The sequence below is a fragment of the Equus przewalskii genome, chromosome 2 (genome assembly GCF_037783145.1).
Source record: "Equus przewalskii isolate Varuska chromosome 2, EquPr2, whole genome shotgun sequence".
Taxonomy (NCBI): Eukaryota; Metazoa; Chordata; class Mammalia; order Perissodactyla; family Equidae; genus Equus; species Equus przewalskii.
In genome coordinates, this window is record NC_091832.1 from 34416709 (window position 1) to 34439861 (window position 23153).

Genomic DNA, 23153 nt, shown 5'->3' on the forward strand with positions numbered 1-23153 from the left:
GAATCATTTGATATTTGGTAAGAACCCTGAAGATTGTGGGGGGCAGGGGAGGGGGGTCATCCATAAAAAAAAATGGCATATTATATGCCACCAGTTTACTGCTTATCTTATTTAAATCTCACAGCAACTGTATGTGGTAGGTGTCATACCCCCATTTTACAGAAGTAGAAACTAGGATATGGATGTTCAGTCACCTGCCCTTCTAACATTGCAGGGAGAAAGAAGATGCATTTATTCAGCTAGGGGAGGCATAGAGCCCAGTTTCTGGCTGGGATGGTTGACCTAGGAAGGAAAGAGTTGATGGAGAAGGAAGACCTGTGCATTTATGGCAAGGTCCCAAAAGTCTTTTACCAAACTGGTAAACATTTAGATTGCTAGCTGGAAAAAATGATAATAGTGTTAACTACCCTCCTTTGAGCACCTGGGGATGATGTTGACACAAAAATGGGGATTACAGGGTGTCATTATATTCAACCCCATTGGCTTGTGGGGAGTGGTGGAAGTTCTCCAGTAATTTATAGCACAAATGTGCCAGAGAGTAAATTACATAGAACCGTTGAGTCTATCATCATCATCATCACTCAAAACATCTAAACACCTCTTTGTTTGGGGCAGTGTGAGGAGTGAAGAGAGCACTGGCTTTGGGATCAGACAGACTTCCATTCAAATCCTGGCTCATCATCCATGTAGCCATGTGATTTTCGTCCAGACTCATGGCTCTACCTTGAGATATCTGTGGAACCGTCACACGTTTATGGAAATCCTGCTTAAACTGATCATCCCAGACATTTTCTGGAAGCCATCACAGGGAGCTCTTTAGAGCTGTGTTAGTCAGGATAACGCCAGCTGCTGAAACAAAGAACATTCATTCTTAGTGGCTTACTACAATAAAGGTTTATTCTCTTCCCGAGGCACAGGCTCACTGGATGTTTTCAGTGGACTGTCCTGGAAGGGGATTCAGGCTTCCTCCATCTTGGATTCTCCCTTGGATCTTCTGCATTCATCTGACTGATGAACAAAGAGAGGATGGTGCAGGTCGCAAGGGACATTTTACAGCCGTGCCTGGAGGTGGCACATGTCACTTCTCCTACATACTATTGGTCAAAACCCAGCCACAAGACCACAACCTAACTCATAGGAGGCTGGGAAATATAGACTATGTGTCCAGGAAGAGGAAATGGAAAAGGTGAACATGTAGCTTGTCAGTAGCAATCACAGGTGGTGTGGGGAAGAGAATGAATGGTCATCCAGGTAAAGCCCAACAGAAATGCAATGGTAGTTGTCCAGGCAACGGTGCCCGACAGAAAGAAATCTTTGGCAATCAGAGTTTTCTTGACATGTACAGGTTTTAAACTGGGCCAGACCTTACAGGATCTTAGATCAAGTATGTGTGATCTTGTCTGGCAGTTTTTAAGCTGTCAAACAGGCAGCATCAATGAATATTAGAAATGGGCTCCATCACTACCGGCATTGCTCTGGGCCTCTTTGGTGAATCTCCCTGACCCATTGTGCCCTCCACTTTCCCTCTTTGCATTTTGCTTCCCGTCTCTCTACCTTTAGACTTGGTGATTCATTTTCCCCATGAACAGTCACTTTACCTGCTGGACCAGATAGTCACCATCACTTCCAAGGCTTTGACCTCTGCTTTCCTTTTTGGCAAAGATCTGGAGTATTTCTGACTACAATGACATTGACTGCCTTAGATAAATAGGCCACCAGGCCTAGCCTTATTCTGGGAGCTAACAGTCTCAATAAAGGTCCTCTTCTGCCATGCACTCCGTTGGTTCATTTGAATAAAAAATAAAGTTGATATTTGTGTTTATTTATTTAGAAAGGTCAAAACTTATGTAGTGGAATGACATTTTCTTTCAAAAAATTTTAAAGTCCTGTGTGAGTTTAAATAGTGTTTTACATGACTCAGAAATCGTGGTATCTTTGGAAAAGCAGAATTTTCTTCTGTTAATCAAATATAATTTATCAATTAAAGAAATTTTTTTTCTATCTAAGAAACCTTTGCCTACCCAATGTTGTGGAGATTTTCTCTCACGTCTTCTTCTAGAAGTTTTATAGTTTTCACTTTCATGTTTAGGTCTATGATCCATTTGGAGTTAGTGTTTATAAATGGTATGAGGTAAGGGTCAAGATTCATTTTTTTCTAAATGGATCTTCAGTTGTTCCAGGACCATTTATTGAAAACACTTTTCTTTCCCCACTGAATTACATTGGCACCTTTGCCAAGAATTATTTGACCGCACACGTGGGGGTCTATTTTTGGACTATTCTGTTCCATTGATCTATGTGTCTATCCTTACACCAACGCCACATTGTTTTGATTTCTGCAGTTTTATAGTAAGTCTTAAAATCAGGTAGCGTAGGTCCTCTAACTTTTTTCTTCCTCTCTCAAGATTCTAAGATCATTGCATTTCCACATATGTTTTAAAATCAGCTTGTCAAAAAAAAATCTTGCTAGGATTTTGAATCGCGTTGCATTGAATAGAAAGATCATTTGGGGGAGAATGGACATCCTAACAATATTGAACAATCCATGAACAGAATACACCTATTTATTGAGATCTTTAATTTCTCTCAGCAATGTTTTCTAGTTTTCAGAGTACATGAGACCTGCACATTTCTTATTAAGTGTATTCTGAAATGTTTTATGCTTTTTGAGGTTACTGTAAATGGATTTTTAAATATTTTCTAATTGTTCGTTGCTCTGATCTTTCATTCCAGCCTTTCAGTAAACTGGTCTCTCAGTTCTGCCACTTTTTTCTGCTCCCACGTCAGTTCTGCGTCTGGTTTGGTTTCACTTAGAACAGTGCAATGTTGGATTGGAATGAGGGATGAGAGCTCGGGAGGAATTGACGGTGACCCAGGTTTGCATCCTGGATGACTTTGCTTGGAGTTTCCTTGGCTCACGACTCGCCAGGCTTCATTCATAGAGTACCCTATCTTAGGTGCTATGCTAATTGCCAGTGATATGACTCACAGGCCCTGCCTCCAGGAGCACAGAGAGCAGTAGGGGCAAATTACAAGTGAAAAGGTGATTTATAAGGCGTACTAAGTATAGAGTTTCCTTGGGAACATAGAGCGGGAGGCCCCATTGTCAGAGAACACTACTTGGAGGAGGAGGTGACAATTCATCTGAGTCTGAAGGGTCAGCCTTAGACACATTGTGGAGGCCATCCAAAGCTTGGTGGGCGGCTGGCCGGCCAGCTTCATAAACTAAACATGAATTCTCCCAAACATGCATATCAAAACTCCAACAGCTGGCTCACATGTGAGAGGCCTTTCTGTAACTCTGAGCAAGACCCCACAGATGGTCAGGATACAAATGCTTCTGGCCCAGCAGAAAGCAGTTGTGAGTTCTCCCAGGTACCTATTAGAAAAGCAAAAACAAGAGCCCTGAGATGATGGTGTCTAACCTCAGACTGAAGTATCCTCTTGGCACTCAAGACGTTGGGGATGTATTAAAAAGTGGGTTGCTAGTGGTCTGTCTACCTCCCCTCTTCTTGCTACATGTTCTTTCAGGATGCTGAGGCATGGAAAAAGTTGATATAAGCTGTCTAGCCAAGGCTGCCTCCTCTACAAACCACACAGTGTTCTGTCTTCAAAGGAAATCAGCATATTTTTTTTTTGGCCTGTACTCAGTCCTCCTTAGGGTTCCAATGACCAGAAATTTCTGAGACCAGAAAGGAGCCTGTGTCATTCATTTACATGAGCTTACCCAGAATGCATGCCCGTAGCAATCATCTGGTTTTTGTTTTTCTACTCTTCAGCATCCCTTTCTCCTTCTTTTGGTAATAGTACCCTGATTTCCCCCTATTATTAGGGAAACAGTTCCCCTCCCCCATTATCAGGTCCCCATCCCTCTCTGCTCCGGGGGTGGGCTCCTGACTGAGGCCTGCTGGTAACTGAAGCCATGAGCATGGACGAGATTGTCTAAGAAGAGAGAACAAAGTAAGAGGAGAGAGCCCGCAACTTAGCCTCAAGAAACCCCATCATTTAGTGGTTGTATAGAAGAGAATGAGTCTGCAGAAGACAGGGAGAAGGGGCAGTCACAGAGCTAGGCTTAAGACCAGGAGAATCATGTGATGTCACGGAAGCCAGTGGAAGAAGGGTACTTCAAGGAGGAGGAAAGAGCCAACAGTGTCAAATGCTACTGGGAAATCAAAGGAGATGAGGATTGACAAACAGCCATGTGGTTTTAACACAGAGGTATGGGTGACCTTAGGGTCATTTCAGTGGAGGAGTGACGGAATAGAATGGGAAGTCAGGAAGCGGGGAGAGGAAATACTGACAATTTTGTAGTTGCGAAAGGCAGGAGATGGGATGGTAGGCTAGAGGGAGTGTGGGATTCATGTAGATTTTTTCTTTTTTTTTTTTTATGCAAGATTTAAGACACTTAAGCATGTTTAAAGCCACAGCAATCATCTAGCTGAGAGGGAGCAGTTGAACAATCTGGGGAGAGACGGGATAATTGAAGTGTAAGAACACAGAATCCCCAAGAGGGAATATTGTTTACAGCATTTCCCAAACTTACCTCATGGACCATCCCCCACTTCATGCAGAGTTTATTTTGATTAGTGTTCTGCAGAAAGCACTGTAGCCCAAATTGAGTCAAGAGCCCATCCCCAAACTAATTAGTCTGGCCAAGGCTGTACTTTAGCTTCAGCCAATCTGGATCTTCTCTGGAGCCAGAGATAGGCTCAGCTACACCCAAACTAAGTACCTGAGAACACGGAATGGATAAGTTGTAGGAAAGAGAGGATATGCATACATGGGACACAGTCCAGAAGGGACCTTTAAACCAGCCGAGTGATGGGGAAGATGGAATTTCCACGTGGTGTTCCTTCCCTCCTGGTCTTCTTGATAACAAAGATCCTTAAATTGAATCCCACTGCAACTTTAGCATATGGAGTTAGAATGTTCAAGGAATATGCTTTAAACCCCTTGTCTGTAGAATTCAGTGCAGCAAGGAGTTAAAAGCTGGCTAATTCTAGGGTTCTCTTGCATCTCCAAAGACACAATGAAACATCTAAAACCACTGTTAGTAATCCCTGAAGATCCCCAATTCAGGAAGCAGGCCCAGGCCTGCTAAATCAGGGGTGATTTAGGAGCTAGGCAATCCCCAGCCCCATGGGATAATTGTGCATTTGTTAACCCAACAGTCCCAACAGCTGTGGGGACTTAAAATTGAAGAGGGAAAGAGAGAAACCACTTGGGCAAACTTCTGGGTAATGCCTACTTTAAAGTGTCCTGTACTAGCTGACGAGCACCACAAAAAATTCAGCATTTAGTGGAAGGCTGTTTCTCTAGGGTCCTCAAGACTGCTTTTTCTTTCCTCAGGTGATGGTACTGTTTAGCTTGTGGCTCCCTTCCACCCTACCTCAATTCAGCAAATACTGCAGGCACCTACTATGTGTAAGTTGCCACACTATGTGCGGGTGTGTAGTTGCATTGTCTTTCGCTGTTTACAAAGCACTTTCCTACACATGATCGCAATTTAGTGGTTCTGAGAATAGTCTTTGAGTCAGAAAGACCAAAGTGAGGATGGATTCATCCACTTATCTGTGTGACCTTAGGCAAGTCATTTCCTCTAAGACTCAACGTCCTCTTCTATAAAATGGTAATAATAGGGGGGCTGGCCTGGTGGCACAGCGGTTAAGTGCACACGTTCTGCTTTGGCGGCCAGGGGTTCGCTGGTTCAGATCCCAGGGGCAGACATGGCACCACTTGGCAAGCCATGCTATGGTAGGCATCCCATATATAAAGTAGAGGAAGATGGGCACGGATGTTAGCTCAGGGCTAGTCTTCCTCAGCAAAAAGAGGAGGATTGGCCTCAGATGTTAGCTCAGGGCTGATCTGCCTCAAAAAAAAAAAAAAAAAGGTAATAATAGAAGATCCTAGCTCAAAAGACTGTCGGGAAGAATAATAAGATAATACAGGAAAATTGTTTAGCATATAGTAAGCACTCAATTGAAAGTTGCCATTACTTTATTATTCATTCTTTGTCCACTTATTTACACAATAATCCTATGATGTTGATATTGTCTTATTTCACAGACCTTCACTGAGCAGCTATTATGTTCTAGGTGCTGAAGACCCATAGTGACCAAAAGAGCGTTTAGATACAAAAGAGAATGCAGTCCTCAGAAAAGGAAGAGGAGCCACCAAAGGGGACTCAGAGGACATCTGAGCACTGAGAGAAAGTGCTATCATGAAAGCCAAGAGAGGCGCATCAGAGAGGAGAGTGGCCAACTGTAGCAAACACCGAGAGGTCAGCAGTAAGATGAAGCCCCGAAGGGATCATTGGCTTCTGAAACATGGAGTTTCCAGATCGACAGGTGGAGGCAGGAGCCTGACCCAGACTGATCTGAGGAGAAATTGGAGTTGATGTGCAAACAGCAACTGCAGAGAACTCACAAAGTTTTGACGTGAAGGGGAGCAAAAAAATGAGGGAGGTGGCTGGACGGAGATGTGGGATCAAGGCGATTTTTGTTGTTCAAACTTTGTTTTTAGGATACGGGATACTGGGGCACGTTATCTTAAGCAGGTGGGAATGATCTGGTATAGAAGGAGAAACTGATGACTAAGGAGAGAGGGGTCCAGGTACAGGCAAGGGGGTTGGCTCTAATAGGTGCGCAAACCCTTCATTCAAAAGCGGGGAGGGCAGAGAACATGGGCAAGGTGCAGTGGTTGGTAGATGGACAAGAGGGTTCATATCTGATGGATTCTATCATCTCTGTGAAGTATGAGGCAAGCTCATCTGTTTAGAGTGAAGGATGAGAAGGGGTTAAGGGAGGAAGAAGATTGAAAAATCATCATTGTAGAGTGTGAGGAATTGAAAACAGCAGCAAAATATAGTAGGATTGATAGGCAGAATTGAGGGCTGATTTAAAATTTGTGGACATCAACATAAAGTGACAACAGTCACTGTAAATTTCCCAGCAATACAGGCAGAGAGTAGAGGAATAGCTGGCTTAATGAGGGTTGGGAAAGTTATAAGAAAAGAGAGTGTCAGAGGGGTTATGGGTTTTTGTCAGGAAGAGAGTATAATGCTCATTACTAAGCTGGTAAGGAGAGAAGCGAGCCCGAGAAGGAAGATAAGTGTGGAAATCTGGCAGGTCCAAAGTCTGCAAGTCTTGACGAGGTTGAAGAAATGCTTGTGTGTGATACTGTAGTAAGGAGGTTAAAGTCAGATTAAGATCTTTGTGATTGCATTTTCTGAGATAGTGCAATTATTGGTGTGAGCAAGTCCTGGGTAAAACCATGGGAGTGGGTGCCTGGGGACAGGGGAAGAGAAAACTCATTGGCAAGGAAGAAATCAGTAAGTGAGGGGTCAGTAAGATTTCTCATGAATTACACTAATGGATGCTAAAGTCATAAAGGTACAGGAGGGGAGATGGAGTCAGTTCCTGAGAGCAAAAAGGAGGGGTGGCAGGTGGAAAAATATGATAGTATGAAGTTGAAGGGGGTTGAATTTTTGAAAGAGGAGAAATAGGACTAAAAATATTTATGGTGCCTGTCTGTCTACCCACAGCCCCTCATAGGCAGCCATGTTTAATGCCACATGCCCCCATGCTCATAGCAATAGTTGGCTGGTCAAGGGGTGCGATCTGACCTAGGGGCAGCCAATCTGTGGACTGGCCAGTGACCTATCCGATGAGCTGTCAGCATTAAAAGATGAGATGGGTCAGTTGGATTCTGTCTTGGGGTCTGAACTATGAAACACAAAAAGAATTTGCCAGTTAATAGAGCAAGCAGATGCAGAGAATAAAGAGGGGGCAAAGACCACCAGGATGGATCCCACACAAGCTGAAATGTTAAAGGAATCCTGCTATAAGCAGGCTGAGGATGCCAGACAGGAAAGGAAGAATGTAGCAGGTGCACCAAAGAAGCAGAAATGGGGCTGCATGAGAGAGATGGACCAGCCTGTCCCTGAGTTCTGGATTCATTCCTGAGTCCTCTTATGATGAGGTAACAACTTTCAAAGGCTTTTGAGCAGGGAAGCAAGGTGATCAGACCTGAGGTTATGCGTTTGGGCTCTGGTCCCAGACAGCTTGGTTTTGAACTCATTAGCTATGTGATCTCGGGCAAGTTACCTAACCCCTCTGTGCCTCAGCTCCCTTGTCTGTAAAATGGGAATACTAGTACTGACCTCATAGGGTTGTAATGAGGATTAAACAAGAAAACGTAAGCAATGCATTTTGAACAAGGCTCCCTTTCAATATTACTTTCAAGTAAACAATTCAAGCGTCCCTTCTTTCACAAAACTTTCCCCCATGCCCTTAACCCTCGGCTTCCCAGAGGGACGCTGCCTTCTCATGGTCCTCTTCCTCCCTCCCAGGTCACCTCTCAGTCTCCTTGCTGGTTCCTCTTTATCTTCTTGACCTCTTCTGTCTACATTCACCTCCTAAGTGAGCTCACCTAGATGTTTTGTGCTTTTAAGCATCTTAAAATATCATTTATTAGCTGACAGTTCTCATAAATTTATCACCAGCTCCAACTTCCTCCCCAGCTCCTGATTTCCATATCCAATTACTTATTTGACATCTCCATTCAAATCTGCAAAAGGCATCTCAAGCATAACTTGCCCCAAAATGACTCTTATCCCCTGACCCCTAAAAACAACAACAACACACACACCTGCTCCTCCTACACAATCTTCCACAGATCAATAAATGGTTAAATCCTTCGAGCATTGATCAAGCTAAAAATCTGAGCATCATCCTTGACTCCTTTCTTCTTCTCATGCCCACCAGCAACCCATCAGCAAATATGCAGAATATGACCTCTTCTTACCACCTCCAATGCTACTATCCTGGTGGAAGCTACCTTCATCTCTTGGCTGTGTGACCTTGGGCTTATCTATTTAGGCCTCTGTTCTGAGAATTAAATGAGTTATTATTTGTAAAGTGCTTAACAGTGTTCATCACATGGGAAGCCCCTTAAAAGCGCTTGCTAGCTAAAGAAAAAATGCCTTGAATACAGAGATAGCTTTCTAACCGCCCTAGTCCCCCTACAGTCCATTCAGAACACAGCAGCCTCCCGATCCTTTCAAAGCGCAGGCCAGAGCCTGTCCCTGCTCTGCACTTCTCGATCCCAGCTCCCACTGCTCTCCTCTTGCTCAATTTGGGCCAGCCACCTCTGTCTCCCTGTTCCATGAACACACCAGGGACTGTCCCCATCCCGTTTTGGCCCTTGCTCTTCCTTGTGCGTCTGCTGTCCACATGGCCTGCTCCCTCCCTCTGATCAAATGTTACTTTCTAAGTTAGGCCTTCTCGGGCTACCCTCCAAAACACAGCCCCACTTTGCTAACCTGCCAGCCCATTCCTCCACATCTCTAATTACCACCTGACACTATATTTACTTAGTAGCTGATTGTCTCCCCTCCAACATTCAAGCTCTGCAACACCATGGGCTGTCTGGTTCACTGCTATATCTCTAGAGCCTAGAACAGTGCTTGGTACACAGTAGGTGCTCAATAAATACTTACCAACTGAAAGAATTCCTAAGTGCCACTCTCTTCTCTGAATTCCTGTAACATAGGTCTGAATCATTCCTGTGGGATTAACCTTTACCACTTTTTACGTCACTGGCACCTTTTAGTTGACTACCAACTCCCTGAGGACAGGGGCCTAGAACATGGCCTCGTTTGTGGTAATAATTCCTGTCATTTGCACAAGACTTCACAGTTTAGTCCTCTAACACTTGACCTGATTTGATTCTCACAAGAGAAGGGAGCAAGCCAGCGAGGGAGGGCAGGCATTATTAGCAGGACTAGCAATTCAGGACTCCTGCCTTCTAGACCAAGCTCAACAAATATTTGTCGAATGAAGAAAAAAAAGAACTTCTGAGTCACTTTGCGGAGTGAGGCAGCCCCATTGGGCCAATGGGCTGGTTCTCTGCAGCACATCTAAAAACACAACACCTAACATTTACTGAGCCCAGGTTCCTAATCTCTGCCTGTGTGGTTGTCACAGCCATCTGTAGCAGGTAGCTTTGAGGGTATCTTTATGCCTGGTTCATCTCTGTTATTATTATTTTTTTTTTTGAGGAAGATTACCCCTGACCTAACATCTGCTGCCAATCCTCTCTCTCTTTTTTTTTTAAATAACATAAATTTATTATCTAACAGTTCCAGAGGTCCCAAGACTGACGTGAGTCCACAGGTCGGCTTTCGTTCTGGCCAATCCTCCTCTTTTTGCTGAGGAAGGCTGGTCCTGAGCTAACATCCGTGCCCATCTTCCTTTACTTTATATGTGGGATGCCTACCACAGCATGGTTTGACAAGCCGAGCGTAGGTCTGCACCCAGGATCCCACCCGGCGAACTCCTCGCCGCCCAAGCGGAAGGTGCAAACTTAACCTCTGCGCGCCACCGGCCAGCCCCCTCTGTTATCTTGTGGTGCCTCAAACAAGGCCTGATATACAGTAGGTGCTCAAGAGTGTTGTGGCCCGAGGCTCTTTTTTAGAGATCGGGCTCAGATGCAGCGACTTGCTCCAGTTCCCACAGGCAGCAAGCTACAGCGCTTCTCAGGTTCGCCCCCTCCGCTCTCTCGGGGCTGGGCTGGGCCCGCAGGCCGCTCCAGTTCCGGGTCCGCCGCAGGAGCGAGCGCGTGCACCGGGCGGGGCGGGGCGGGGAGGGACTGACCCCTCCCAGCCCCAGTGCCTTCCGCATCCCCACCGGGAGGCCTGCGGGCACGGTCTCTGAGCTGCAGAGCGGATGGTTGGGTGTGGGTGCGGGGAAAGCCACTCCCGGCCCCGGCCCTGGGCACGGCCCCGGGCCTCCCACCACCCGCCTGCAGCCCGCGACCCCCTGCCGGCCCGCCCACTGCCGGCCGCCGCGCCGCGCCCCGCCCCACAGGCCCCGCCCCCCACTCCCCCGACGGCGCCCCGCCCCCCGCGCCGCGCTCCATACTTGGCGATCGCCGCGGCCCTGCGCGCTCATTGGCCGAAAGCCGGCTGCGTGGGGGGCGGGCCCGGGCCGGGCCGGGGCGGGGAAGGAAGGTGGCGGCGGCCCGGCGCGGGGGGAGGGGGGCGCTGACCCGGATGTTCACTCCTGGGCACCCGGGGAAGTGGAAGCGCCGGGCCCTGCTGCGGGGGGGAGAGCCAGAGACGCCGGGACCGGGACCGCCGCCGCCGCCGCCACCATGGTAAAGGCCCGACGTCCCCCTCCCCCAGCCCGGGGACCCCGCCGGCGCTCGCGTCCCCCTCCGCCCGCCGACCCCCGGCCCGGGAAGGGTGGGTTCCCCGGGTGGGGGAGGGGCGGGGTCCCAGCCCGCAGGTAGACACCATCCCTGGCGGCTGAGGAGGGAGCCGCCGCCAGGGCGGCCTGGGTGGGCACGACCCTGCCTCCCCCTCCCGGCCCCCGCCCTTGGCTCAAGCTGGAGTCCCACTCTCTACTTCTGGGTCCAGGCTAGTCGCCCCCATAGCCCAGGCTAGACCCTTCTGGACCTCTGGTCCATGCCAGGCACCCCCTCCGGGGATCCAGGCTTGGTCCTCCTCGCTCCTTCCCCTGGCCCAGGCTAGAGCCCCTTCGCTGGTCCCTACGGCCCAGGCTAGGCCGTCGTCCCCCCCATTGCCCAGGCTAGTGTCTCCACCCTATGGTCCAGACTAGGCCTCTGTCCGCCCCCCTCCCTTCTCCATGCCTCAGTTTAGACCCCCGTGAACCCCTCCTGCAATGGCCTCAGCCTGGATTCGATTCCCCTCTCTTCCATGCTTCAACCCGAATCTTCTCTTCCCTCCATGGGCTTAAGTCTGGACCTCCCCCTCCTCCGCCCAGGGCCCCTCCTGGCCGTCACCCCTCCTCCACGATCCCCTTGCCTGGACTTCACACCACTCTTAAGGCAGCCTGAGTCAGCCTCGCTCTGTCCCGGGCTTTCCCTCCCTCCAGGGCCCTCTCCCTGTCCTGCCCTCGACCCAGGTGGTCCCCTCCCCGCCACTTAGGGCGAACCTTCTTTGCCGCCTCTGGGAAGCTAGAGGCGCTCTCTAGCCCGGTGGGGGTGGTCCCGGAGGCTGTGCCTTCTCAGGTCTGAGGGTTGCCCTTTCTGGGGAGGCGCCTCGGAGCGAGCGAGGGAAGGGCGGGCATCTGTGTGCCCGGAAGGCAGCGCGGCGCTCTGCGGGGCCTTTCCCGGCCGCCGCCTCCGTGCCGCCAGTGCGGTGCTTGCGGGGCGGCCGGTTTCCTTGGCGCCGGGGCCTGAGTGGGGGCGGAGGGGTGAGGGTGGGGGAGCGGACAGGACAGGGATGAACGCACAATCGCCCTTGTGAGGCCGCAGCCCTTGGGGGGGACCACTAGGCCCCGAGGCCACCATACGGCCAGGATACGATGCAACCCTACAGGCGCAACCTCCCTTTCCCCCTGAACTGTCAGCTCGTGAAGGTTGGAACTGCTGGTTATGGACGTGGCTCGGGTCAGGTGAGCCAGACTCAGAGGGAGACAGCTAGCTTGGAGGGAGAGAGCTAGCTTCGCTCGTGGTGTTTGTTTTGGTAATGAAGGCAGGTGTTCTGACTGGCCTGAGGTTTCCCGTAGGCCCCACACGTGAGCCTGCCCTCCTATCCACCTTGGAACCTTCTGCAGGGCAGGCCAGCACCCACTTTGGAATGACCAGAAGACTTCTGCCTCACACAGCCGGGGAACCTTTGGAGAGTGGACTGACACAGCTCAGGCCTTCCACCTGCTCCTCCACCCAGTGCAGGCAGATGTTTGCATGTGGACTTTGAGCCCCAAAGGATTTTGAGAATCTAAGTTCCTTGTTTAGTGAAGGGATGTTGCTGCTGACCTAGGGTGACTAATTCAGACAGGCCACGTTTTTTCTTGATGCCTTCCTGTATCTTGATTAAAAACACGGCCAGTGCTGTTGTCAGTGCTGTTGGAGAAGTCCGGCAGCTGAGAACGGGCTGCATGGAGGGGGTGGCCCAGCCTCAGGCCTGGGTGGGGAAAGACTTCTCCAGGACAGTTTTGGGTGAGGACTTTAAAAGTGGAGTGAGATTTTGTAAATTTGCTCTCAGGGCAAAAGCAGAGGAGGCCGTGGGGTGGCCAGGTGGGGCTGCTCAAGGAGGTCTGGCGAGGAGGACGTCTTGCCTTGGCCTTGCCTGCCTGATTCTCCAAATATGATGGGAAAATGCCGGCAGTGACCCAGGAGGAGAACGATGACACATGAGGCTTCTCAAGAGTCCTGTTTTGGGGTCTTACTTGGGTAATCTGAAAGGACTGTGGGAGGGGTGGAGGAAAAGGGCTAACATTTCTTGAGGGGCTACTGGGTGCCAGGCACTGTGCTGTGCCCTTCCCTGTGTGAGCTCATTTAATCCACACACAGTGCTTTGAGGTGGTTGCTGTCCCCATTTTATAGGTGAGGAAGCTGAGGCTCTGGGGGTGCAGTAACTTAAGGTGTTGCTCAGTCAGTGGAAGCACAACTGGCAGCCTCTAAACTTGGCACGTTGTGCCAGGCTGTTTCTATGTTGGAAGACATAAAGGACACTGTTCAGAAAACCTAATACACTCATGCGTCACTTAACGATGGGGATGCAGTGTGAGAAATGTGTCGTTAGGCAATTTTGTCGTTGTGCGAACGTCATAGAGTGTCCTTACACAAACCTGAGTGATATGCCTACCACACACCTAGGCTACATGGTACTAATCTTATGGGACCGCCGTCGTCTGCGTGGTCCTTGGTTGACCCAGATGTTGTTATATGGTGTGTGACTGTAATGAGGTACTCAGAGATGGCAAGGGAGGAGCAGCATTTATTGACTACCAATCGTGTGCTGAGTCCTTTGCATAGGGAATCTCGTTAATAGTGAAATGGAGTATGGTGATGCAGACATATTCAGCGTGGGCCAGAACGTGCACTCTTCCGAGGGCAGGGGTTTTTGTCTTGTGTTTCCACGGCTGCGTCCTTGGGGCCCTAGAACAGCACCTGGCACTGAAGGAGGTCGCTCAGAGTGCTCTCTTTTGGGGTGTGTCTGTGTTCATGAACTCAGCCACTTGGATTTCATACTCATTCTCTCAATAACTTGTTGTTAGTATCCCCTAGGCTTATAAGTCATTTCTGACTGCTTATTGTCAAATTTAGCCCCTACTTGAGTACTCCAAGAGACCAGTGTCGACTGTTGGGGTAGGACAGAAGTGGTGGCGTGGGGTTGCATCATAAGAAAATGAATTAAGACCACTGTGGGTTTTATTTTAGGTAGGTTTGATGGTAGAGAAAACAGATCTTAGTTATCCATGGAGGGAAATAGTGGCTTGAGAATCTAAAATGCCCTGGACTTTGGAGTAAATTCCATGATTTTTATTGGCATCAGTTAAGAATGCATAGGCAAATAGAATTTATTTGCTTTCCCTTAGCAGATAATAATCTTAGCACTGTCTATAAGTGCTTTACAGTTTCAAAGCACTTCTCCTTACACTGCTGTAGCTTCCAACTTAGGAGTTATTCTTCTGCCTTAGACTTAGGATTCTGGTGATGATGGTGGGGCTGTAGCTGTGAAGGAACAGGCGAGGCGCCCTCATGAGTTGTCTGTCCAGCTTACAGATGGTTTTGCCTGACAGGAGCTGACGGGAGAAGCCTGTCAAATTGTTACAAGGTGAAACAATGTAGTTGACACTAATGTGTTTTGGCTGGTCTCCTGATGTGGGTGAGATACATAGCTCAGCTCAGAACCCACATGTATATACAGCCCTGTTCGTTTAAACCCCACTGGCCTCTCTTTGGTGGAATTCTTGAAAAAAGTAGCCAAGGATCAATAGCTTGTGATTAAGTAGAGGATAAATCATACGTTTGAAAGCAGATATTCCTATTTATAACTCGGAAGTCCTATACTTTTGTGGGGGAGAGAAGAGGACAGATGACTGATGGCAGAGAGACGTGGTGGCTGGGCAGGTACATTGACCACTGAGACTCCTGCTTCCCAGGCTGGGAAATGCTTACCATTAGCCAAATACAGAGATGCCTTAGAGGGTACCTGGAGCTACGGGGTAACATAAATTCAGTGTGTATTTGTTAGTGCCTTCTCTGTGCTGCTTTATGTACTGAGATGCAGTGGTGAGCAAGGTACACAAGGGTTCTTGCCCTCACCGCTTACATTGTTGAGTGGGGGCATGTCACTTTTAACTAAAGTTTAAGGAGGGAGGGCTCTATTTAATATAACTGCAAGCACATTTGTATGCGATATGGCAGGAGACTTAAGAGAAAGTTGGGGCTTGTGCCAGGCTTCACTCCCACACCTGTCGGAGTGTGCCTGCTCTTGTCCCTGCCATCACCGTGGAACTGAATCGCACTGCATGCACAGTCTGTTCCTTTGCACACCGGCAGCTCTCCCACCCAGGAATATAACCTTGCAGCGCCGCTTGTGGTGCCACGGAAGTTCTGCCCTTTTTACTGGGTAGCTACCGTTGATTGAAGATCTACTGGGATCCAGACACGTGGCTTAGATTCTACCTCATCCCTCGTTCTTCTTACGAGGCACCTGAAGCTGGAGAGGTTGAGTGACTGCTGTGCGTGGCAGGCCTGGCATTCGAATTTGGGTCCACCTGACTCCTGTGCCGGATGCTTAACTGTTTGTCAGAGGCAGTGGGCAGTAGGGCCCGTAAGTACAGGCTCTCGTCCCTGCTTGCAGCAGATCCCACCAGTGAGAGTGGGGTGTGGAAGCCCAGAGGATGCAATTGCAAAATCACCCATGTTAGGATCGGCTGGGGCAATGCCATTTCCAGACCTAATCTTTTACTTGTTTCAGTGTTAGAGTTGGAGACTGAACGTTTATATGGCACCACCCATGTGCCATGCACTCCGCCAGGGGCTTTAGCCCACTGGATCCTCCTCACGACAGCCCGACCAGGAAGTTCAGCCTTAGGAGGGAGGCAGCATAGTGTAAGTTAGGATTTAGGAACCAGGCTGCCTTGGGATAATAACAGTAGCTCTTCATAAGGCTGTTAGGAGATTAAATGAGATAATACGTGTCAAGTGCCTCAAACAGCATCTGGCACAGAATTATATAAATACTAGCTATTATTATTATCGCCATTTTACAGATGAGGTTCATAGGGGTGTGTGGTTAGTCTCTCTCCAGCTGCTAAGTGGAGGAACTGAGTTTTCTGACTCAAGAGCTAGGCCAGTTTCCATCCTCACTGCCTGCTGAAGGCTATTTGAAGTCTGCTTGGCTTTGGGCTGTGCCTTGAATGAAGAGCTTCCCTAATAGAGCTTGAGGCTGGACTTCACGCAGAACACGAGGCCCCCTGTGCAGTGTGCTCGGCACACCGCATGGCCCGAGGCTGTAATCTCAGCTCTGGATGCCTTGTCTGTGCTCGGTGGAGCCCCTGAAGAACTGAGAGTCCTTGCCCTCTTCCAGGCTTGGAAGAAGAGGGGCAGGCCTGGGGCCAGAGTGTGAGCTCCATGAGAGCAGGGACCTTGTCTCTCTGGTTCCCGCTAACCACCCCACACCTTGCACTGGCTGCCTGGCACTTAATGGGCGCTTCGTAAACACTGAGTGAGTGCGTGGTAAGAGCTGAGAGGGGCTGCCTTTTGTTTGCTGCCTGCTCTACAGAACATGGAGCTGGGAGTTGCGCAGGTCTGGGTTGGAGTGCTGTCTCTGCCACTCAGTATGTGACCTTAAGTAAGCATCTATCTAATCTTCCTCGGCCCCAGTATCTTGACCTGTACCATAAGGATGACGTTTTACAGGGATGCCAGGAGAAAGAAATGGAATTTCTGATGTCCTTAATCCAGGGCTTGGCACACAGTAAGTAGTAGCTTTGATTACTATTTGTCTTATTCTGCACACTGCAGAGTAAGGAACACAAACAGAAGCCATATCCCTGTCCTCTAATCTAGAAGGGGAGGCAGAATGCGTCTCAAAGGTTAAGTATAGCAGGAAGGAAGTAGTATAGAAAAGGCTTAACAAGGGCTGTAAGTCTGCCCATCCCTGCATGCTTGGCTTGCATTCTGCCACCTGCACAGCCCTGCAGACCACTCCAGCTCACAGGCAGCTTGGGGGCTGGGTGTGAAGTCCCAGGAGCCCTTGCTGGGCAGAGAGGATAGGATGGGGTGCAGTTGAGGAGTGACCACTCCAGGCAGGGGCCTGGAACAAAAGCAAAGCCCAGGAAAGGTCAGCCTTGTGATTTTGGGGACCACCCACAGCGGAGACGGAGCGAGCGCGGTTGCCTCGGTCTCAGGAGTGAGTTGTGGGCACCTGAGTTGCTAAGCTAAGGAGTTTGCATTTGATCGGGGACAGTGTGGAGCCAGTTACATTTTTGACAGGGCAGGTGGAAATTTGAGTAGGCTGGCAGAGTAGGGGTATTTTAGGAAGAGTCATCTGGCGGTGGTGTGCAGGAGGACCTGGACCTGGGAGGTGAAAGAGATGGGAGGGTGGCGTTCACGGGCACCGGCCTGTGGGGTTATGAGGGTCCCGGCCACTGTGCGGCTGTGGGTGTGGAACGGAAGGGGTGGGTGAGAAAGGGTTAGATAGGCAGGCAGAGTGAGATGTGATTTACCACCTCTGGGGCCGAGAGGGACGCTTCTGTCCCCAGAGCTCCCCGTTGAGGCATTCTGATAGGGTGGCTTATCACTGGCCCAAAAACTATTTCTGGTCACTTTAAATCCTAGATAGCGATGCCTGCAAGGCTTTGATATCCTGTTAACAACTGAACGGGATTTGAGTCTGGTCAGCGCAGTGATCCCGCCGTCCAGCCGGTCTGTGGCTGCTGCGGGCAGCGGGTTCTGCTCACCGAGCACAGCAGGAGGCTCTGGGCACAGAAAAGCCCAAGACCCTCTGTCTGCGAGCGCTGCGGGTGGGGGTGCTGCATGGCGGCTGTGTTACGGACAGAGCTCGTTAGTACCCTCAGCACCCCTGTGAGGCAGGTTCTCGTGTTACCCTCATCACGTGGGCACCAGGCGCCGCTGCCTCGACGGCTTTTTTCCATCGGGTCATTCATCCTGTGGACGCGCTGAGCAGGTCAGATAGACCCCCCCCAGAATATGAGTCTTAAAGTTAAATGAGGAGGCAGCAGGTCAAGCTAAGATTCTGAGTTAGGCCTAAGTGCAGAAGTCGCCTGGCAGAAGTCCATAACATGTGGGCCTGGGGGCTGCTGGCCTTCCCTCCTCCCTGCTTCCTCCTGTCCGCTCCCAGGTATTGCTGACATCTCTGGAAACCTATGAAGAGGAGCCTTCATCTACAACTTTCTAGTAATAAATTTCCAGTCCAGTAGTCCTATTTCTTCCAAGGCAGCAACCCCGGTGGTTACCATCCACCAGCCCCGTGGGGGATTGAGTGAGTTTCTATGTGGAAAGTAGGCTGTGCCTGGCACTGTGTAAGTGCAGCCAGGGTATTGGCCATTATCTGATTATTTTAGCACTATGGATGGTTGACAGGTAGTGTTTCATTTAACCTCCTGGCTATCTTGGAAGGCATGTGGTAGCCCCCTGTTCTGCTGAGACCCCCAGCAGTAGAGTCCCTTGCTGGCAGTCTTAAGGGCTTACAGCCCTGTGTTTTCTTGCTGCAAAGTTCTTACCACGCTGCAGTTTGCAAGCAGTCGATACCACTGCCTCAGACCCTGCACTTCTCCACCTACTGCTTAAGCTGCCCTGTGAAGCTTCCTGTTCTCACACTGAGCTCAGAGGCCCCCTGTGAGTTAGGATCTGCGCCTAAACCATTATGTTATGTAGCGTTGTTCAGGCTTACTGTCTCAGAGTTTTCTATAAGAAGATTCAGGTAGAGGACTCATTGCATTTACCAAGTGAGATATCTTTAATTAAAAATATTAAGGTTGTGAAAAGATGCTTTTGCATGTACTCCATCTGCTGGGTTAAGTGACTAGCAAGCAGCCTCCCATTGGAAGTGAGCATTTCCTGGTGGTACCAAATGCCCTCTTCCCTTCCCGTCGTAGCTGTGATTGGTAGATGGAGAGTTCCGGTCACCATCTGCTGTTGCTACTCAAGGCTTCTCCATTAGGAGGCTTTGGTCATGGTGGGCTCTCTCTGGTTTCATGTGCACGAGCTTCCTGCATGCAGTTTTGTGCTCAGAAACTGACGAGAGGAAGTTTTATCCACCACACACTCCTAGTGAAAAGTCTCATTTTAGGGCAGTGTGGCCACTGAAGGAGCTGCTCTTGAATTTCTCTGTCTCATCTGTGGCTTTGCTTTTATCTGTCCTTTGCTTCTCTGCTGAGCACAGCTTGCCTGTGACCTCCTGGTCACTGTGTGCTTCCTGGGGCTGGATGTGGACCTGTCACTGAGGAACACAGACCCTGACTTAGCAGTGGCCGGGCTCGGCCGCTTAAGGTGCTGTGCTCTGTTGCGAATGCCCGGTGTGTACTGTCCTGGCTTCCTTGTGTATCCTCCTCCAGACAGCTCCCGTCTTGAAATCTCTTTCAGCCAGTGGGGTGCGGACCCCTGGTAGTCCTGAGCTTTGAGGCCTCTGACTTGGTCTTGAGGGCCTGTGGGGCAGGCATTGGAGGTACTCTGAGGTGGCAGTCTTCATTCCATAGGTTGTTAAGTATTCGCTCCTGGGTCCTCTGTTAGTCACAACAGTCGCAGCTTGCTTGTGCTGGTGTCTCGGCTGGATGCCCACAGTCACTCTCATTCGCTCAACCACCACCCTAGGAGGCCCGTTTCCTCATCTTGCAGATAAGGAAACTAACGCTCAGAAAGGTTTAGCAACTTGCTGAAGGGCCCCCAGCTAGTTAGTGGCAGAGTCAGCGTTCTGACCCAGGTCCATCCCACTCAACACTCGTGCGAACTGCGCTCTGCTGTCCTCCCTCTCACGCACGGACCCACCGGCTGCTTGATTTATAGAGGAGGAGACGGGGCTAGAGCGGTTCAATGGAGGTCCAGCCACGGTGGCTGGAGAAGTCTGGATTTAGGTTAGAAGTGAGAAGGTGTTTTTGGTTCAGGTTGTTGAAATGAAAGCAGGTGGAACTTTCTGAGCTGCAGTCCGTTTTGAGGAGGATACCTGCCGAGCCTTCAGGTGTTGGGTATGTCTCAGCCTGGCCTCACTACGAGTACATCTCAGCATTCTGGGCAGGTTGTTCCTTGCACACATCCTAGTTGTTGTGACTGCCTCTCGTGGATGACGCTTGGTTGACGAAACCTTGTGGGGTTCCCTTGGCTTTTTTCTCTGAAGCCCCGTCCCAGCCCTGGGCACCACATCCAGGGGCAGGTTGCAGGGCTTCTGAGGGAAGAGCATACTGGCCCATTTCAGTAGTTACATGACCTTGAGCAGGTAGAGTTGGTTACCTTCACTGCCTGAAAAGTTCTGTTTCTAATCCTTAGGAGGGAAGATGAATAAGTCCCCCTCTGAGAGATGTGAGAGCCATAGCAGTGTTACACTGTCGCTGGCACACAGACTGTTGTGCCATAGTGTTTGTTGAATGAATGAATGTCTAGGAGGTTCTTAATAAATATAAGTGCCCCTCCTCCTGTTAGGGTGAACCACTTGAAATTGCTGTTTTCTTGGGTGAGAACTAGTGGAATATCAGCATTTCGTGTGGTTCAGTCTAATACAGACCAGACACTAGGGCAGGGTGATTCTAGTGGGAGACTTTCTAACCATATCAAGATCTTCCTTTCTACTTGAGCTCTCGGCCAAACCTGGCTTCTCATGAAATGTCGGTGTTGGGCTCCTGGACAGTTGGTGTCACTTCAGGTGGGAGTGACACGAACGGAAAGAGCTGAGCGAGGTCTGCCTCTGAGATTGAATCAGCACTCTTTAGCTGTTCAGGCCACTCCTGGCATTGAAGACTGTCCGGCCTTGCTGGCAGCGGCGGGATCAGGGCTTGGTGGGGACAGTGATCCTAGTTGCCCTGATGTTTTCTGGTGGCTCTGTACGTGGTGGGCGCTGAGCACTTGGCCCAGAGTCACATGACTGGCCCTCCTTGGAGCTTCTGAAGGATCCCAGGCAGCCTTGATTCCAGAGTCCGGGGGCAGGGAAGGGCAGGTTCTGGAACCAGACTGCCTGGTTTCGGGTCTGAGCCTGCAGACTTGGGCAGCTGCCTCAGTTTCCTTGTCTCGCCATGAAATGATGAGAATGATAGTATGTATTTCTGGTGGATTTTAGGAGGATTAAATGAATAAATAAGCGTAAAGCCAGATACATGGTAACATTATTATTAATGTTAATAGTAACACAATGTTGTTAGCAGTGACACGGACTCTTAGCCTGCTGTTAGAGCCAGGAGACTTCGAATGTGGAAACCCCCTTTGCCTTGTGTTGGAAGGGGTTTGGACTGTGTCAAGGCTTGATCTCGCCGAGGCCTTGCTTCTCCCATAGCTCACTGGAAACCTCTGTCAGTCACGGGCCTGCCGAGCATGCACCTGCCTCCCCATGAACAAGTCGTTTGAAATGGTGCTTTTGTTCCAGGTTATAATAAAAGTCACTCTTCTGGAAAATGGTTTAATTTTTTCTTTCTCCTGGCATGAGTGGCCAACCCTGGAATGCCTGTTCCATGTGGTCCCCAGGGCCTTTCAGGAGAGCAGGGCGTGGTACTAACTGATGATCCTCATCACCCTCCCCCCAACACACATGCGTCCTGTGCTTGCTTTATGATCCGTTTTCTCCTTTTCTGAAGGTGGCAGGTTCTCATAGGTGCTCTCAGCGTCCGCTAACTAATGCTGTGTTTCTGAACTGCCACAGACCTGTGAGACCTCGCTGCCTCGGGGATGGAGTATTTTATTTTAAGGGCATGTGTTTGATATTAAGGCATGTGGAGTGTTGGGGTTTAAGGGTATAAGAAGGAGGCAAGATAAAGGAAAAAGGGGAAGAAAGTGCCACTTGTTGGAAGGCAGCCTGGCATAGGATGGTGGAAGGAGACTCCTGGATCTGCGTCCCACCAGGGCTGCTTAGGAGCTGTGTGAGCTTGAACTAGTTGCTTCCTTTCTCTGGGCCTCAACTGCCTGATCAGTAAAATGGACATAATATCCGCCTCTTCACAGGGTAGTTGAGAGAGTTACATCAGAATGATATCCATGAGGTACTGGAGCTCAGGCCTCATTTGAGGACGCTTAATACAGACTCATTATCTATGGGAATTTCATCATTCATTATGCAAATTAGCACCGTTCCACAGGGAGGAAAATTGGATTGAATCTAAAAATCCCTGTATTAAGGAATGCTGCCCATCTAAGATGCAACTGTAGGGCTGGCCCCATGGCTGAGTGGTTAAGTTCGTGCGCTCTGCTTCAGTGGCCCAGGGTTTCGCTGGTTCAGATCCTGGGCGTGGACATGGCACTGCTCATTAAGCCATGCTGAGGTGGCGTCCCACATGCCACAACTAGAAGGACCCACAACTAAAAATATACAACTGTGTACCGGGGGGCTTTGGTGAGAAAAAGGAAAAAAAATAAAATCTAAAAAAAAAAAAAAAATAAGATGCAGATGTAATGACCACACTCAGGAGAGGCCCTGACTTTCTGGCTGCCCCAGATGCTTGCTCTTGGGTCGCTGCTTTAAGCCGAGCAGGCCTCTGCACATTTGCTCAGAGGATTGATCACGCAAGGGGACCTGTGCTGGGCCAGCCCCTGTGTGCTGAACGTTGTAGGCACCATCTCATGTAATCTTTGCCGGAGCCCTGTGCATGCCCACATGCTGCAGATGTGGAAATGGAGGCCTGAGAGGTTAAAAGGTATCTTGTACAAGGTCACACAGCTAGTAAGGAGCAGAGGTGGCCTTTAAACTGGTCTTTCTGATTCCAAAACCCAGCCCTCAGTCCACCCTGGAGGCTGGTCCAGGGGTGCCATTTTCATGTGAGAGGAAGGTGCTTTTTGTTGATGGTTCTAACAGGTGTTCTTTAGCACTTTTTAACCCTTTTGCAGCTCAAAGCAGACTATGTGTTAGGTGGCTGCCCCAAGTTTTGCTTTACTGACTTGGAGCCCATCTTAAGAGTGAGAGGAATGAGCTGGCAGTAGGTTCAGTTCTTCATTTAAAAGGGAGCCTCGTTTCCCACGTAGTGACTTCTAACCCATAGTCAGGGTTTGGAATCACTTTTGAGGCCCTGAGTACTGTACAGTCTTTATTCCTCCCTGACGTCTCCTCTTCTCTGTGCACATCCAGGCGGGCTCTGAGAGAATGCAGCATAGTATGGGGATAATAGCTGTCAGTGACCAAGCTAGCATTCAAACTCGGAACCAGCTGACTCCATGCCTGGCTTTGTCACCCCTGCAGC

General features: G+C 49.6%; 1 protein-coding gene and 1 long non-coding RNA gene across 5 annotated transcripts in view; one reads left to right on the forward strand and one right to left on the reverse strand.

The window, feature by feature from the left end:
- Nucleotides 1-875: 875 nt before the first annotated feature.
- Nucleotides 876-12094, reverse strand: LOC139081976 (uncharacterized). The gene is made up of 3 exons (XR_011537559.1): nt 11958-12094; nt 3279-3379; nt 876-1008 (listed from the first exon to the last, which is right to left on the reverse strand). It is a non-coding gene; the product is annotated as an uncharacterized lncRNA (long non-coding RNA).
- The window catches only part of CAPZB (capping actin protein of muscle Z-line subunit beta), a 134160-nt gene continuing 121655 nt past the window's right edge, over nt 10649-23153 (forward strand). Inside the window, exon 1 of one of the 4 annotated variants that reach the window (XM_070610747.1) lies at nt 10649-11157. In XM_070610747.1, the coding sequence (XP_070466848.1) occupies nt 11155-11157 (3 nt within the window). In that variant the 5' untranslated portion in view covers nt 10649-11154. Of the gene's footprint in view, nt 11158-11286; nt 12420-23153 lie in introns of those variants that run through there. The other 3 variants (XM_070610740.1, XM_070610739.1, XM_070610738.1) reach the window with 3 other exon arrangements.